Source organism: Schistocerca nitens, chromosome 5 (assembly GCF_023898315.1).
Source record: "Schistocerca nitens isolate TAMUIC-IGC-003100 chromosome 5, iqSchNite1.1, whole genome shotgun sequence".
Classification (NCBI taxonomy): Eukaryota; Metazoa; Arthropoda; class Insecta; order Orthoptera; family Acrididae; genus Schistocerca; species Schistocerca nitens.
Genome location: NC_064618.1, coordinates 751,367,958 through 751,386,345, shown reverse-complemented (window position 1 = coordinate 751,386,345; position 18,388 = coordinate 751,367,958). Strand labels below are relative to the sequence as shown.

General features: G+C 43.8%; 1 protein-coding gene across 1 annotated transcript in view; it reads left to right on the top strand.

The window, feature by feature from the left end:
- Positions 1 to 5,849, top strand: part of LOC126259319 (adhesive plaque matrix protein-like) — a 35,715-nt gene extending 29,866 nt beyond the window's left edge. The window contains exon 2 of the mRNA XM_049955998.1: positions 4,216 to 5,849. Coding sequence (XP_049811955.1) covers positions 4,216 to 4,653 — 438 coding nt within the window. The 3' untranslated portion in view covers positions 4,654 to 5,849. The remainder of the gene's footprint in view (positions 1 to 4,215) is intronic.
- Positions 5,850 to 18,388: the final 12,539 nt, after the last annotated feature.

Sequence of the window (18,388 nt, the reverse complement as noted above, 5' to 3'; positions counted from 1 at the left end):
GTCCAGCGCGCAGTTACGATTCAGGGAGAAATTCTGGCTCTGGCTCTGAGCACTATGGGACTCAACATCTTAGGTCATAAGTCCCCTAGAACTTAGAACTACTTAAACCTAACTAACCTAAGGACATCACACACACCCATGCCCGAGGCGGGATTCGAACCCGCGACCGTAGCAGTCCCGCGGCTCCGGACTGCAGCGCCAGAACCGCTAGACCACCGCGGCCGGCAGGGAGAAATTCTCCACCACTTAACCGACAAGAAAGAAACTACAGGAACTACCAACATGACGACAGACGATGTGATCGTAACGACAGACCTGAATTGCATCAGAACTGGCGGGATTTAAACAGGGCAGGGCCCTCTAGTCACGGTGAATTTGTAGAAGTTAGGTCTCCAAATCCCAATAACGACGCGCGCCAACAAAGAGACAATAGGCAATGACTCATACCGCAGGCAGCCACAAAACGTTCGTATGAGACTAACGACGCAGCTGCCGTAGCTAGTAATTACGTAAAAATGGAAGACATTAGGGACATCTTACTCTAAGAACACGACGTAAAACATAACAACATTGCATATCCTGTGATTCACATTACAGTAAATGACGTAAAATTTACGGCAGTACTTGACTCTGGCAGTCCCATTTCAGTAATTAGTGAAACAGCCTTTAGCAAATGCAACAAATCGAACGATTGCCCCACACTTCCGTTACGTAAGATTAAATTACAAGGTGCAATCTTTGGAAAAAGTGTAGATGTACGCCAACAAACCAACTTAGAATTCTTTTGTCAAAGCCACAGTTTCTCCATGAACTTTCTTATTGTTCCATTATTGTCGACGGAAATTATACTGGGAGTAGACTTTTTGAATGAATACAAAGCAATCTTAAGCTTTCACGATGCTGAAATAAGTTTAGAAAAAGAAGGTAAGTCTGTAGCTTTGAAATTTGAGATTGGCTCTCAAACCATGACGAAGAAATTAATCGGCTTTACCTCCTGTTAGACAACAGTTCGGAATTTTCGACGGAACTTGACACTAACAATTACAGTGATCATCGTGCATTACAATTTCTTATGTCTTCAAAATTAAATCATGACAGGTTAAAACGTTGGGCATTGTTTCTGCAAGAATTCCGCTTCACAATAGTCTACATTCCCGGCAAGGAGAACATTGTTGCGGACGCGCTGTCACGCGCACCGGCTGGGCTTGAGAAAAGTACACAGAAGGCAACATTGAGAAAAATTTATGTATTCTTTACATTCAGAAAGTCGCCTTTGAAAACTTCATCACCACATCTTTAAAGGACATTGCTCATGAACAAGATAAGGATCCGATTTGGAAAGACATCAAAAGCAAATGGCATGAAAAGACACACACACAGATTCGGCATTATTATCTGGTTAGAAACAACATACTGTTCAAACGCTGCACTGTTGATGACAAGCTATGGGTACTTTGCATTCCTGACGATTTTGTTAATAAGCTCATTTGGTACATTCATTTCAGCTACGCACATTTTGGCCCACGAAAATGTTATCATATTCTTCGAACGACTTGTTATTTTAACAATATGGAAAAGAGAATTCGAAGAGTCTTGTCTATTTGTAAACTCTGTCAAAAGGCGAAACCACAGCAGTGGTGGATGTGGGGAGAGAGATGGCGGAGTTTTGTAATTTGTCATGAACTGCTATATATATTATGACTATTAAGGTTTGTTCTCTATCAAAATCTTTCATTTGCTAACTATGCCTATCAGTAGTTAGTGCCTTCAGTACTTTGAATCTTTTATTTAGCTGGCAGTAGTGGCGCTCGCTGTATTGCAGTAGCTTGAGTAGCGAAGATTTTTGTGAGGTAAGTGATTTGTGAAAGGTATAGTTTAATGTTAGTCAGGGCCATTCTTTTGTAGGGATTTTTTTTTGAAAGTCAGATTGCGTTGCGCAAAAAAATATTGTGTCAGTTTAAGCACAGTCGTGTATAATTGTTCAAAAAGGGGACGTTTCAAATGTTTCAGTTAGTTGACATTATTCGAAACACCCTCTTCTAGGTGAAACTATTTAATTGAATCTATCAGTTTCGACGTCCAGCTCTGGATAATTCAGTTGCTTCTAAGTGATTTTTCAGAAGGCGTCGAAAAAAAAAAAGTTCAGCAGTGGTCTCATGTCAGGGTTCATGGAATAAGCTCATGAAAGGTAGACCCCACAATACCAATTATGTCACAGGTAATGGCAAGTGGTTCTGACTTTCAGTACAATGATAATGTTAGGCATAAATTCTAAAAACGAAACCAAAACCAGAAACTTGAATCACGCAATGAGAGCTGATAGTAAATGTAAGTACAATGATTTATATGAAAAAAAGACGGATAGTTTCGAGCAATTTCTTGTTGTACACGAGAATGGGGTAAAAGTTTTTGATTTTACTATTTTTTTTAATTTATGACATTATATCAGTTAAGCGTGCAACACCTAGTTTGACAACGTAATAACATTGTGTAAAAACATCATTGTCGTTCAGTTATTATTAGTGAAGAAATAAACATTTTCCTGAAAAATAATTTCGCGTGCTCTTACTTCATGCTGCAGGGTAAGAGTATGTAGGCCTGGGGCAAGAGTACGCAGTGCATATTGAAGAAAATAAAAAGGAAATACATGGAAAAAAGAAATTAGGGATTCTTTATTTTACAACGAATTCAAAAAGTAAATAACGTACGATCTGAGAGTATACCGAAAACAGCTTGTTGTGGGAAATTCTGTGCTGCACTATTGCTTATTCTTCCTGTGATAAAAAAGTTTTTGTTAGTCGGCCGAGTTGCTCACGAGCTTTGATGGTTTGAAGACGTTCTCTTAAGGCAGCCTCTGAAAACCTGATAGCTTTGAATGTTTGCCACGTTGAGATCCCATTTTCGATAAACACAAGATCTTGATAGTAGAGCGGCTATTTTAGGCTGTCGAGTTGATGTTCTTCATCGCTTTCTGAGGAAAAATGGCACTACGTGAGACGTGACTATATTTGAAGTGTGTTTGACAGGTAGATATGTTTGAAAACACCACTAACCAACTAAAAAAAAGCTACAGGAAATAAAAATTAGTTCGTGTTCTCTAAGGTGAGTAAAGAGCCATCTATTGCAAATAAACACCAATAAAACTGCTTCAGTACGCTGGAAAGGACTATACAAGTCAAAGTACAGGTTATGGGGTAAAGTTCGCAAATAGTGTCTTGATGGAGTAAAAGCATGCAATGCGAACTTCTACCTCTCAGAGCTGCGTATTTTAGCCCATTCCACTGTTCCCTTTTTCAGCAATCTACAGATAACACACTGAACTGAAGACATCGTGATAGAAGATATTCTAAACTTTTAGCCGCCAGCTCTTGTATGGAATTTATCTAATTTTTAAACAGATTTACGGTCCCCCCACACTCAGTCTAAACTATACAGATTTTACATCGATAATGTACCAAAGTGATTTACCACATTTTCTCCAGCTGTAAGCGCCCTACTGCCGTGAGGTTCCAGTACACAACTGAGAAGACGACGACGTATGCGCTGCCTGGTGAGGGCGTGGCGAAATCCTGCTTCAAGGACCAGAAAGCGTGTGTGTACTTTGCCCTACACATACTTTTACGCCACCCCTTCCCCTGTCCCCCAAGCTGGAATCACATTTTATTACGAGAAAGATTACGATTCGATTTGAAGCAATCGAATTCATGTAGATCGAATGCTTGAAGTCGACCGTCGAGGTGGTACATTGATTCTTGGTTTCGCATTTGTGTTTCCTTTGACAGCATTTCATCGGATGAACTTAACACCAAGTCCAGGTAACGCCCAGGCGACGTAAAAGACCTCTTGGCTCGTCGTAGTTCGAACCGTTTATCCCGTTTCATATTTTTTGCCCATTTCTGTATTAGCTCCTGTCACGTCGTTTCGTGCAACTGAACACTAAACACACTTTAGGCATATTTAATATACATTTCGCTCGTGAAATTGCAAAGAAAAATTAATCACCAAATAAAGCTGTTGACTTTCCACACAGATAAACAACATACTGGCTGCTCTCAATGTTCTGACCACCGTCAATATGGCGGCTAAGTTGACGCTGGAGCGCTGTAACACGTCTGTTAGCCACACTACGAAATTTAAACTTGTTGATTCGAGTTACCCAGCGCATTGTGTGGTCGTGGACTAAATTTGACGGATCGGTGCTGCCACCTGTTGCAGGCGATGGCAGTTGTGTTCGTGGCGCTGCTGTTGATGGTGGGACGCTGCTCAGCTGTCGACCCTGAGGCGGCGGATGACGCCGTGGAGGACCCTGGGACTGCGGTGAGGGCGGGGGAGGCGGTTGGGGAGGAGCTGGTCAAGGAGAGTCGACTGGGGGCCAAGGCCTCCCCGCGCAGCCGCTTCCCCGCCACCATGATGGGCTACAACCGCTACTACCCGGAGTACAGCCCCGATTTCTACTACCCTCCGGGCTACCCGAGATATTACCCTTCATATCCCAACAATTACTATCCCACTTACCCCACAGCTAACTACCCTCCTGTGAACTATCCCTCAAATAACTATTACCCGACGGGCTACCCTCCCTACTATCCGTACGACTATGTCCCCTACGGTGCAGGTGTCAACGAATATTCTGCTAGACACGAAAGGGCCTGAGTTACACTTGAACGCGAACCTGGCAATAAAATTTTATCCACCATAGTTTCGCTAATTAGGTCCACTTCCAAAGTATTTCCACCAACTAAAATAATATTATTTTCTTATTATCTCCTTTGTTTATTATTGACTTATATCTTTCCAAAGCTCTATCGTCACATCTTAGTGACCACTTGTAGCACATACTGATAAGCCTAACTTATTGTTTACTACTTTTTACTGCAATTATACAAAGATTATTCTCCCTACCACGGTGACTGCATCCCGATCCTCTGGTGACTGGTTATTACCCGTCTTTTGAAATTCAAACGTGACATTCTGTAATACATCAGTGTTGTGCACCAGATTCCCTAATCATCCCCCTGATGTTATCGGGTAATCATCTTGTGGCACTTATTTTTCAATTTGTCCCTAAATTTCTTCTACTCTGATCAGATGCTCAACACCCATATGAATAGGTGACCAGCTCAGTAACTCTGGCTCATCAGTGAATCTGTTTCGAGATACATGCATGTTCCGATAGTATTCACATAGGACATTTCACATTCTTTCATAATCTTTCGTGATGGGATTATGTTTTGTAAATACTTTCTCCTTAATTAAAAAGCCCCTTAAATCGAATAGTAGTTCGTAATATAAGGATGCAAGTTGAAAATACCTTACCAGAACGCATATTTAACATAAACAATCAAGCAGAGGAGAGAAATATTCTTCGGAATGTGGAAATATTGTTTTCCACTTGATAAAAAGAGCTTATTGATGAGTTTGAGAACTCAATCGTAGCTCATATCTGTGGCTGTGCAACAAAAAATATAACGAACAGTTTGCTTAAATCAAGTCGTTTTGTACAATGAAGACTAATTACATTCCTTGTTACGTTTTGATTGCTACCAGAATGTCAAAATGAAACTGTCTAATTTGCTGTTGAGCTGACTTTTTAAAGACAGTGTAATTTTTCCACATATCACCGGAAACTGTATCTGTAAGTCGTCAAGTGGCAACAATAGACAGCTACTTCCTCTAGAAGAATTTTACAACCTGGATAATACATGACGTTTTCTGGAATAGCTTATTTCTTTGTGCTGATGTATCACACCAAGCTAAAATACTTTTACCGCTTTGTAGATATAAATTCTGCACAAACTATGTGAACCTTTTTTGTATTTTAAAAAATAAAGAGTAATTTTTAAATAGTCGCTGAAAGGATGTGGTTAATTTTCCAGTGTCTAGAAGCTATAGTCTTAGCAATGCATTTCTCATCGGTAACTCTTGTTTTGCCACAAGAATTACCTGACAGTCATGATATCACCTCGTTATACACCTTGGCAGCGGTGTTTAAGGGGTTTAAAGTCTTCTTTTTTTACTTTTTATATCTCTTCACCATTGACGGATTATTCGTGAAAGACTTCTGTGTCAAGCAGCATAGATAAACCGAGGAAAACACACACACACACACACACACACACACACACACATACACACTCACACACACACACACACACACACACAAACACATACACACACACGCACCCATACACTCACAACGCACGCACCCATACACTCACAACGCACGCACACATACACACACACGCATGCACACACACACACACACACACACACACACACACACACACACGCGCGCGCGCGCGCGCGCGCGCGCGCGCACACACGCACGCACGCACACATACGCACACGCACGCACGCACACATACACACGTGCGCACGCACACATACACACGTGCGTACGCACACATACACACGCACGCACGCACATATACACACACATATATACATACAGGATGAGCGTTAATAAAACCGACAAACTGCAGCGACGGATTCCTGACTGGAAATGGAGGCACAAAGGTCCTATAAACATGTGTCCAGAAGTGCATCGTTGCCACGGCAGACGGCGCTGACGAACGACAGCTCCTCTGGCCGCGCGCCATGTGTTCCTTGTGTGTTGCAGGCTGTGTGTCTGACACAGCATACAGCGAGCAGCAGGATGGTTCGATATTCATGTCTGGGACGAGCAAAGATAGCGTTTGTGTACGGGCAAACAGATGGAAACGGTCGACAGGCAGCAATGCAATACCAAAACAAGTACCCTCACTGACACCAACCACATCACACAACATTTCAATCCTTTCTGGGCGTTTGTGTGATCAGTGGTCCTTTCAGACAGACGAACTTACAGGTAGGTGGCGGACTGTGCTTACCTCAGATTTGGAGGACTGGTTTCTACAGGATATTGAGACAAACTATAGTACAAGCTCCAGGCAAGTGGCCCACCAACATGGGGTGAACGAAAGTACGATTATGTGTATCCGGCATGACAGCCATTTGAAACTTCCCCTTTGAATGTAAAGAAAGACTGTGCTCGTATACTTCTACGTTATTTGATACAGAAACAGCTGAGCAAAACTGAACGTACTCAGACAGTTTTCTCTTTACTTATTCTGATCATTTCTAAACTGACACATAATATTTTAGCGCAACGCAATCTGACTTTTAATAATCCCTACAAAAGAATAGCCCTGACTAACAATAACCAATACCCTTCATGAATCACTTAAGTCACAAAAATCTTCGTTACTCGAACTACTGGAATACAGCGAGCACCAGTACTGCCAGCTAAATAAAAGATTCTAACTACTGAAGGCACTAACTACTGATAGGCATATAGTTAGCAAATGAAAATAGAGAACAAACAATGTATTTACCTTAATAGTGTCCAAAAGTCATAATATATATATTCTTGACATCTATTTTGACAAATTTCCTTTTTCTGACGGACACACGTCCAGGTCGTCCGCTCATATTAACATCTCAAAACTCTGGCATCTCTCTCCCCACATCCACCACTGCTGGCGGCTCACCTCCAACTGTCCAACGCTACAGGTTGTTCGCATGCAACTGCTCAACACTACACAAGCGAATAATCCAACAATGAGTCCAATCAGTCACAGACTGCACACAGCGCAGTCAGCGATTTTAACCCTAGGACGCCTAGGGGGGGGGGGGGGGGGTTCGTTGAACCCACAGTTTTTTTATGTCCCCTGCTGTTGCCCAAGCAACTTTCATACTACATATTCCCTTTGAGTTATTGTTTGTTGGCTATTTTATGAAACGTTAGTGTCAATGTGTCAATGTATTTTATAGAAAATTCCTGCTTTGAAAGAAAAAAATAAATAAACTTATTATGGGTCCAACAACCCCCTCCCCCCCCCCCCCCCCCCCGCCGCCCACCTTAGGCTTCCATGCAATAGAAGATTTCCCTTAGTAGGATTTCGTATTTCTCATCTCTACAACAATACAAGTTAGTTTCTTGTTGATTGGTATTCTTGATATTCACAACAATCGGTTTACTTTCAGAGGAAGTGATTGTTGATGTCAGTCAGCTGTTATTTATCTTGTAAACTTGCAGTGAGTTAGTGCAGTTCCCTACTGTTCATATCCAGACTTAGAAATGACTAAAAGAATACGTGACTCGTCTTTAGAAAGAGTTCTGAATGAAATTTTAGATGAAGATTCTGACTCGGGGAATGAAAGTGAATATGAGCATGGTGTTATGGAGTATGATTCAAATCGGGAAAGTGATGTTGATGTTAGAGAAGATGAAGATAGCGCAGCTTCAGGCAGTGACCATCAGGATGTTATTGTGGCCAAGTCTGGAAGAAGGTACATAACCACACAGCCTAGAATTCCTCGGGGGTCTGTTGCTAATATAGCAAGAGAGCAGGCAGGAGCAACTCCAGCTGGTGTTTTCCATTCACCTGGAGAAGCCTTGAAGTTACTTCTTACGCCTGACATCGTGGATGTTATAGTAAAACATTCAAATGAAGAGTCAGTTAGGCGAAATGTTACTTTGACTAATGAGAAAGAATTGTATGCCTTTATAGGAATCCTGATACTTATGGGGGCAAATAAGGACAATTCTGTTAGTGTACACGATCTTTGGTCAGACCTAATGGGTCGGCTAGTTTACAAGGGTATAATGGCAAGAAAACGTTTCAAGGAACTTATTTCAATCATAAGGTTTGATGACAAAAGTACCTGCCAGCTAAGAAGGGAAGCAGACAAGTTCACAGCAATCCGTGATGTTTTCAACAAAGTGAATGATAGGTTTCCACTACTGTGTAAACCAGGGGTCCACCTCACCACTGATGAGATGCTCAGCTTGTTTAGAGGGCGCTGCCCCTTCAGTGTATGTATGAAGGATAAAGCGGGAAAGTAAGGCATCCTTATACTCATGATGTCCGATGCACTTGACAGATACGTCTTGAATATGGAACCCTATGCAGGTAATGTTCAGAATTTGTCGAAAGAAGAACGGGGTTCAGCAGCTGTCGTCAAACGTCTGGTAGCACTTGTGAATAATTCTGGTCGAAATATTACTACAGACCGATACTACACATCGATGGATTTGGCGGGAGAGTTATACGAAGACTACAAAGTTACTACAGTAGGAGCTCTCCAGTCAAACAGGAAGCATATTCCAGGCATAGTGAAGAACACGTCAAATCGAGAGCTATATTCATCAATGTTCTTGTTCACAGACCCATCAACAGGTAGGCCTCCAGTAAATTTGGTGTCCTATATAGCAAAAACGAAACCAAGTAAAAACTTACTGATGTTGTCAACAATGCACCAAGATAAAGGCACTGTTGGAGGAGAGAAGAATAAAACCGAGATAAATGCATATTATAATTCCACTAAAGGTGGAATTGATACCATTGATCAAATGGCGCGTATGTACACCTGCAAGAGGGGAACAAAGAGATGGCCTCATCTGTACTTACTCTCTCATCGAAATTTGTGCTATGAATGCAACCACCATATTCATCCAGCAACATCCAAGATGGAATGAAGAGAAACACAACAATCGGAAACTTTATCTTCTGCAAGCTGGGATGGAACTAGTGAAATTGCAGGTAGAAGAAAGAAGTGCCAATGTAAGAGGGTTAGCTAACCAAATTGTTCAATCAATGGAGACTATTCTACAAAAGAAAATCAAAGAAATGACAACAGGAGCACGTCAGGCTCCTGCAGGGAAAGGTTGGTGCCATATTTGTGTAAGAGAAGCTAAAACAAAGAAGCAGAAGCGCAACAATCTAAGTAAACCAAAACAGTATTGTGGACAGTGTCATACACATGTGTGTAACACACGTTCAGAAAAAATTGTGAAGTGTGTCTCTTGCCTTGAAGTTGAGGACTCAGAGTAGTCTATTGTATATGAACAGATCTGTATTTTGTATTGTAATATGTCAATTTTTTATTCACTCAATCCAATATTTATAACAATTAACAACAGTTATAAATCGATGCCTTAGTTAAAATGCATAAACCATTTTGAAAATTGTAATTTTTCGTCATTAAACTTATTTAATACCTGTGGGCTCGCCAACACCCCCCCCCCCCCACCTTAGGCATCCTAGGGTTAATACAGAGCGCTACGTGGCTTCACCAACATAAAAACCTAAACAGCCTGTTTACACATTACTAGCCCAATCAGCTGCAATGAGTGAAAGGATTATCAGCAGCAGATTTCTCTCTACGAGAAGGATTCTATCGATTGTCCTTACACCAGACCATCACAGTTATAGAATTTATATCGTCAGTTCTCTTTACCGACTTGTGAACACGTGCATTGCGCCCCATGGAGGCCACTTTCAGCATCTGTTGTGGCGCGGATGCTATGCCGTACTGATTTGCGGGGCGATTTGTTGGCGTTGCACGCACACCAACCATTTCCGGACACAGAAAATGCACGGACTATCTCGTCACACCTCTCGGCCGACCCATGTTCCCCGCCGACCTATCCACGGTGCCTGTCCATGTCATCCTTACTTGCTACTTTTAGAGTCTCACAGGAGGTCGAACGTAATTATGCAACCGCACTAAAGACGGTGGATTTATTTCCCATGGAGGCGAGTCAGTTACGTGAGTACATGGTCTCTGTTCTTTGCGACATCTCAAAGAAGCGAGCGTGAAGGACATGGACGGATACTGCAGATAGGTGGCGCTTAGTGGGAAAGTGGGTCGGTCGAGGGGTGTGCCGACCTAGTCCGTGCATTTGTGGTAAACACTGTGTCCGGGTGGTGTAGTGGCTAACGCAACTGCATAGTACGCTAGAGACTCCAGGTTAGAATTCCAGTCCAGCACTCACTTTCGCTCGTTGCGACCGCTTCCAGATAAAGTCCTGATGCAGCTGACCTCGATAGTTCCTTCCCTTCCATTCCTTTGTCCCCCTTCACCTTCAGTTTACGTAATGTGCATCACAAAAAAAAATGGTTCAAATGGCTCTGAGCACTATGGGACTCAACTGCTGTGGTCATAAGTCCCCTAGAACTTACAACTACTTAAACCTAACTAACCAAAGGACAGCACACAACACCCAGCCATCACGAGGCAGAGAAAATCCCTGACCCCGCCGGGAATCGAACCCGGGAACCCGGGCGTGGGAAGCGAGAACGCTACCGCACGACCACGAGATGCGGGCAATGTGCATCACAGCTCCGAATTCCGTGCGGTGTCCTTTCTTTCGTACATGTGCAAAAGAAGAGACACGACGCATTGATATAATATCCTGCTAGTTAAAGTACAAATTAAGGTACTGACAGCCCAAAACTGAAATGATCCCTAAACGCGACAAGCTATTTTCTGCCACGTCGGAGCACGCAAATGCATAGCCAGATATTACCTCATCTATATGATCCAAGCTGCAGCAATAACATTCCGAAGTCAGACCACCACACCAGCACCGCCAAGTCAACACATCCGATTCAACCAACACTTGAAACAGTAGTTCCCACCAGTGCGGACTGACTACTCGACAACAATACGAACTTTGAAATCCGGAGAGTCGCCTTTACACATGTACTCAGAAAATGTGCTTTCTGTGGCAAATATCACAAACAAAACTACCGCTTCTCATAATTTCGAAATCTTACACAACCGCTAGTGAATAGTTCAACAGGCCTAATGGCTGGAAATGGTCGCGTAAAATGGCGTAAATATAGTTAGAATCGAATAAAAAAGTAAGAATTTGTCAAGATATTCAAGTGAAATGTGCTATGTCCATGGAAGCTAGACACTAGTGATGACAGACAGCGGCAAAAAGGGATGGAAATGTGGCACTGGATAAGGCTGAGGACCAGCAGAACAGAAAGATAATCAAATGAAAATGTTTGACAGAGATCAAGGAGCAGAGAAATGCCGAAGCAACTATCAAAGAAAGGCAAATAAAACTATTTGGACATTAACTTCGGCACAGTAATTTTATAGCAGACGTATTCGAAGGAGAAATTTTTGGTAAGAAATGTAAGGGGAGGCCAAGAAAGTAAATAGTTGATCTATTGAAAATAACAAATTGACAAAATTGGTAAGGAATGAAGAGGACAGCACAAAATATGGTTACTTTGTTGTCCATCATATAATATGTGGGAAAATCGCAGATGCCTCCGTAAGTGATGAATTGCAGCGATTACTCCAGGTAACCTAAGACTACCCGATGCAGTTTGGACGCCAACTGAATATCACAGAAACTTAATTGGGACAGTTCCCACAGCTGCAATGCTGCATATCAACAGCCGAAATCTGCAGAAGGTAGAGATATTCTTGTACTTCGGGTTGCAACTACGAAGTGACTACAGCGTCAGTAGTAACGAAAGAACTAGAGTAGTAACAGAATGGTTGCGATGACGCAAACTCAGCTTTGTGTTGTCTGACACACAAATGATATATACGCGATCTTTACATAATACGGCACCCGGCGAACAAAAGTAACCACTCAGCAAAATGTCTTTCTCTGCAAGATCGTATCCTCTCTTCCATAATAAATATCCCTCTGCTTGATCATCTTACCAACTACAGTATTTAACAGTGATTCTGTATACCATCCATTGAACTGACATAAGCCCTGGGTTCTTCTCGTATCTTCGTAATATTTGCCTATTTTCGGCTACATACACTCCTGGAATTTGAAATAAGAACACCGTGAATTCATTGTCCCAGGAAGGGGAAACTTTATTGACACATTCCTGGGGTCAGATACATCACATGATCACACTGACAGAACCACAGGCACATAGACACAGGCAACAGAGCATGCACAATGTCGGCACTAGTACAGTGTACATCCACCTTTCGCAGCAGTGCAGGCTGCTATTCTCCCATGGAGACGATCGTAGAGATGCTGGATGTAGTCCTGTGGAACGGCTTGCCATGCCATTTCCACCTGGCGCCTCAGTTGGACCAGCGTTCGTGCTGGACGTGCAGACCGCGTGAGACGACGCTTCATCCAGGCCCAAACATGCTCAATGGGGGACAGATCTGGAGATCTTGCTGGCCAGGGTAGTTGACTTACACCTTCTAGAGCACGTTGGGTGGCACGGGATACATGCGGACGTGCATTGTCCTGTTGGAACAGCAAGTTCAAATGGTTCAAATGGTTCAAATGGCTCTGAGCACTATGGGACTCAACTTCTGAGGTCATTAGTCCCCTAGAACTCAGAACTACTTAAACCTAACTAACCTAAGGACATCACACACATCCATGCCCGAGGCAGGATTCGAACCTGCGACCGTAGCGGTCTCACGGTTCCAGACTGCAGCGCCTAGTACCGCACGGCCACTTCGGCCGGCGAACAGCAAGTTCCCTTGCCGGTCTAGGAATGGTAGAACGATGGGTTCGATGACGGTTTGGATGTACCGTGCACTATTCAGTGTCCCCTCGACGATCACCAGTGGTGTATGGCCAGTGTAGGAGATCGCTCCCCACACCATGATGCCGGGTGTTGGCCCTGTGTGCCTCGGTCGTATGCAGTCCTGATTGTGGCGCTCACCTGCACGGCGCCAAACACGCATACGACCATCATTGGCACCAAGGCAGAAGCGACTCTCATCGCTGAAGACGACACGTCTCCATTCGTCCCTCCATTCACGCCTGTCGCGACACCACTGGAGGCGGGCTGCACGATGTTGGGGCGTGAGCGGAAGACGGCCTAACGGTGTGCGGGACCGTAGCCCAGCTTCATGGAGACGGTTGCGAATGGTCCTTGCCGATACCCCAGGAGCAACAGTGTCCCTAATTTGCTGGGAAGTGGCGGTGCGGTCCCCTACGGCACTGCGTAGGGTCCTACGGTCTTGGCGTGCATCCGTGCGTCGCTGCGGTCCGGTCCCAGGTCGACGGGCACGTGCACCTTCCGCCGACCACTGGCGACAACATCGATGTACTGTGGAGACCTCACGCCCCACGTGTTGAGCAATTCGGCGGTACGTCCACCCGGCCTCCCGCATGCCCACTATACGCCCTCGCTCAAAGTCCGTCAACTGCACATACGGTTCACGTCCACGCTGTCGCGGCATGCTACCAGTGTTAAAGACTGCGATGGAGCTCCGTATGCCACGGCAAACCGGCTGACACTGACGGCGGCGGTGCACAAATGCTGCGCAGCTAGCGCCATTCGACGGCCAACACCGCGGTTCCTGGTGTGTCCGCTGTGCCGTGCGTGTGATCATTGCTTGTACAGCCCTCTCGCAGTGTCCGGAGCAAGTATGGTGGGTCTGACACACCGGTGTCAATGTGTTCTTTTTTCCATTTCCAACATGTTCCAAACGACAAAAAAGCGTTATCGCGAAACAAATTGTAGACGGGTAGCCCAATCGTGGCATGATCGCTTTTCGGACAGGCTACATAAAAGATCACGTAGTCGTGAGCTTGGAGTGACTATCACTGATGGTCACTCCACAGATGTTCACTACAAGTCAGCAGATGAGACCGACAGAACCCCGCTGTCTTGGTCTTGGTGGACTGTAGGAGGTTAGAACACCATGGAAATCTATTAAGTGTTAATGAGGGGATAAGAATCACAGGACAGTTGTGCCAAGAGTGCAACGGGTGCAGCACATGTGCGAAACGCGACGTACAAGCCGCCATTCGCACCACGGTAAATGATTTACCGGCTACCGTTGTTTTGAATACTTGCGTTCATCTGAGTGCCGTATAGACCCGATTATTTTGTAGGATTAGTGGGCAGGAACAAGTTCCAACGCTTAGAGTAAGTCGACGCAAAATTCTCGGAGCCTTAAGCCCAAGATCTTAGCCCATCAAGCTCGAGGCATTGCTGCAGGTCAAGTTAGGGGAAGTGCAGTCTGCACACTCGTTCCTCGTCGTGGACGGTTTAACTATCGAATGCACAGCAGACACTGATTTTTTGGTCGCTATGGCAATAATAGACTTCTCCGCTGCAATCAGAATGTAAGAATAGTTTGTGATGACGTTACCTTGGACCTGACAAATGCTGCCAAGGAGTACGAATTAGATTTCTTGGGGAGCTCATCGAGCCTGGCCTGCCGTGCAATTACAAAATGACAATCAATGCGCCCTTGCATGAAAACTCATATGCAGAAAAATGTAAGAGTCAGATTATCTTCATGCTTGCGAACAAGCTGACAGAACGAATAATGACTATTAATGTTATAGTCTCTGATGAGACTGAGAATTATCTGAGGCTATGAATACATACTAGATGATCATCCACGTAAAATGTACTGCCACAACTCCACAACTCGAACCGTGTCCCCTGGGCCAAGCGACCGGCAGTCTCTAAAGAAATACGGAAAATGCTTGACTAGAGAATAACTGCATCCTCAAACAGTCCTTACAGCAATACATTAGTAGCTATCATGAAACTAGGAGGAAAATTGCAGATAATATTCTATGACAGGGACATAAATAGAGTACTAGTCCCGGTCAGAACCCTGATAGGGAAACACAGAAGAGAAAATCCAGTGCTTTCATAGGGTCAATCGCGCAAGTATTTCGCATTTATATTTGTGGGTCAGCTATCAGGTCACAGTGTTACCCTTCGGCCTTAACGTGAGCTCTGGAGTGTTCGTTTCTGCCCAGGATGTGGTACTACGACCGGAATTACTACACTGAATGATTCTCTTTGTGTATGGTTTGTTGATCGCCACCTCGTACAGCAAGTGCTGCAGATGTTTAAAGATGCTGGCGTAAATGATAGTCTACAAAAATCCAAGTTTGGATGAAGAAACCTCGAGTTTCTTTGCCATATAATCACACGAGATGGGATCGAACCGGACACATTGAAATTAAGTATACAGGGTGAGTCACCTAACGTTACCGCTGGATATATTTCGTAAACCACATCAAATACTGACGAACCGATTCCACAGAACGAACGTGAGGAGAGGGGCTAGTGTAATTGTTTAATACAAACCATCCAAAAATGCACGGAAGTATGTTTTTTAACACAGACCTCCGTTTTTTTAAATGGAACCCCGTTAGTTTTGTTAGCACATCTGAACATATAAACAAATAAGTAATCAGTGCCGTTAGTTGCATTGTAAAATGTTAATTACATCCGGAAATATTGTAACCTAAAGTTGATGCTTGAGTACCACTCCACCGCTGTTCCATCATGTGTATCGGAGAGCACTGCAACATACATCGCGTTTCTACAGAATGATCTGCCAACGTTGCTCGAAAATGTCCCACTTGAAACGCGTCGACGTCTGTGGTATCACAATGATGGTGCACCTGCACATTCCGCAATTAACACTAGGCTGATCCTTGACAGGATGTTCAAAAAATGGTTCAAATGGCTCTGAGCACTATGGGACTCAACTGCTGTGGTCATCAGTCCCCTAGAACTTAGAACTACTTAAACCTAACTAACCTAAGGACATCACACACATCCATGCCCGAGGCAGGATTCGAACCTGCGACCGTAGCAACAGGATGTTCGACGGGCGTTTCGTAGGACGTGGAGGACGCATAAATTGGCCAGCCCGCTCTCCTGATCTTACACCTCTCGACTTCTTTCTGTGGGGTACGTTAAAGGACATTGTGTACCGTGATGTGCCTACAACCCCAGAGGATATGAGACAACGTATTGTGGCAGCCTGCGGCGACATTACACCAGATGTACTGCGGCGTGTACGACATTCATTACGCCAGAGATTGCAATTGTGTGCAGCAAATGGTGGCCACCACATTGAACATCTATTGGCCTGACATGTCGGGATACACTCTATTCCACTCCGTAATTGAAAACGGAAATCACGTGTGTACGTGTACCTCACCCCTCATGGTAATGTGCGTCAGTGAAAAATACCAATAAAAAGGTGTTAGCATGTGGACGTAATGTGCTGTTCCACTCTCTTCTGTACCTAAGGTCCATCACCGTTCCCTTTGGATCCCTACGTAATTCGGTGCTCTCCGATACACACTATCGAACAGCGGAGGAGCGGTCCTCAAGCGTCAACTTTAGGTTACAATATCTGCGGATGTAATTAACATTTTACAATGCAACAAACGGCACTGATTACGTATTTGTTTATATGTTCAGATGTGCTAACAAAACTAACGGGGTTCCATTTTAAAAAAACGTAGGTCTGTGTTAAAAAACATACTTCTGTGCATTTTTGGATGGTTTGTATTAAACAATTACACTAGCCCCTCTCCTCACGTTCGGTCTGTGGAATCGCTTCGTCAGTATTTGATGTGGTTTACGAAATATATCCAGCGGTAACGTTAGGTGACTCACCCTGTATAAGTTCTGTTTGTTGACAGATGCCTCTATTTTGACATAGGGGTGGTTCTTTTGCAATTGTACAACATAGATAATGAATCATTGCGTTACATCGGGTTTGCAAGTGGCGTTTAAATGTTTCCATTATTATTTGAATGGCTACCACACGAAAGCATATTCTGACCGCCAGGCACTCAGTTTCCTGCAACGTTACAAGCTGTTGAACACAAGACTTGCAAGATGGTCCTTGTCCTTGCAAGAGCACAGTTTTCAGAATAACCATGTCAGGGGTCAGGACAATATTGTGGTTGGCGCCTTGTCTCGGTTACCTGAAGGTTTCGATGATATACCTGGTCAACGATCAGGGATGCGATATTAACATTTCTCTAATTACGTGTGAAGTTAATAGGATACATTCCTTATCCGTGCAGAAAAAATTCAGGATGCAGCGGTAAACTAGTTACAGATTAAGCACCTTTTGCAGGATAACCCACCTGCGGAGCTCTCCAAGCATCAACGATTTCTCAATAGAGTGCTATTTTACCAATGGCATCCTGCCTGAGATGCATGGCTTATGCACATATCTGACGAAACAGCTGAGAAACTCATTTGGTATACTATTGTGCCTGGGGCCACCGTTGCGCAGTAGTGTGCTTGCAAAATCGACAAGTCTTGTTACTTTAATAATGTGAGACAAAGTACAGCAAGTGACACACGCATGTCTGCCTTGTCGGAAAGCAAAACCCTTGAACCCATGTAGGAAAGGAGAACTCTACCTGATCTTAGCTACTAACCTATGGTAAGTCGTTGCAACTGGTGTAGCAGGACGCCTACCAAAGAGAAGAATAGGGGCAAAGTGTGTGATATTATATTATACTTTTTCGAAATATTTGCAGACGTACGCTATGCGAACCACAACTAAGAGAGCTGATTACAAAAGAATCTATTATGATTATATTCTCAGATTCAGCAAGAGAAAGAAATTTTTTGATAGGACAATAAATCAAAGATACGCCTGTCAGATTGGTGACGAAGTTTTAATCCGTTGTCATCACTGTAACGACAAATGGCAGCTGTTATATTCTGGCCTTTATCGCCAGAATACCTTTCCCACGCCGCTGTTTACTAATCTACCTCGATTCGAAAGGGCTAATGGGCTATATTCTTCCAAGATCTGA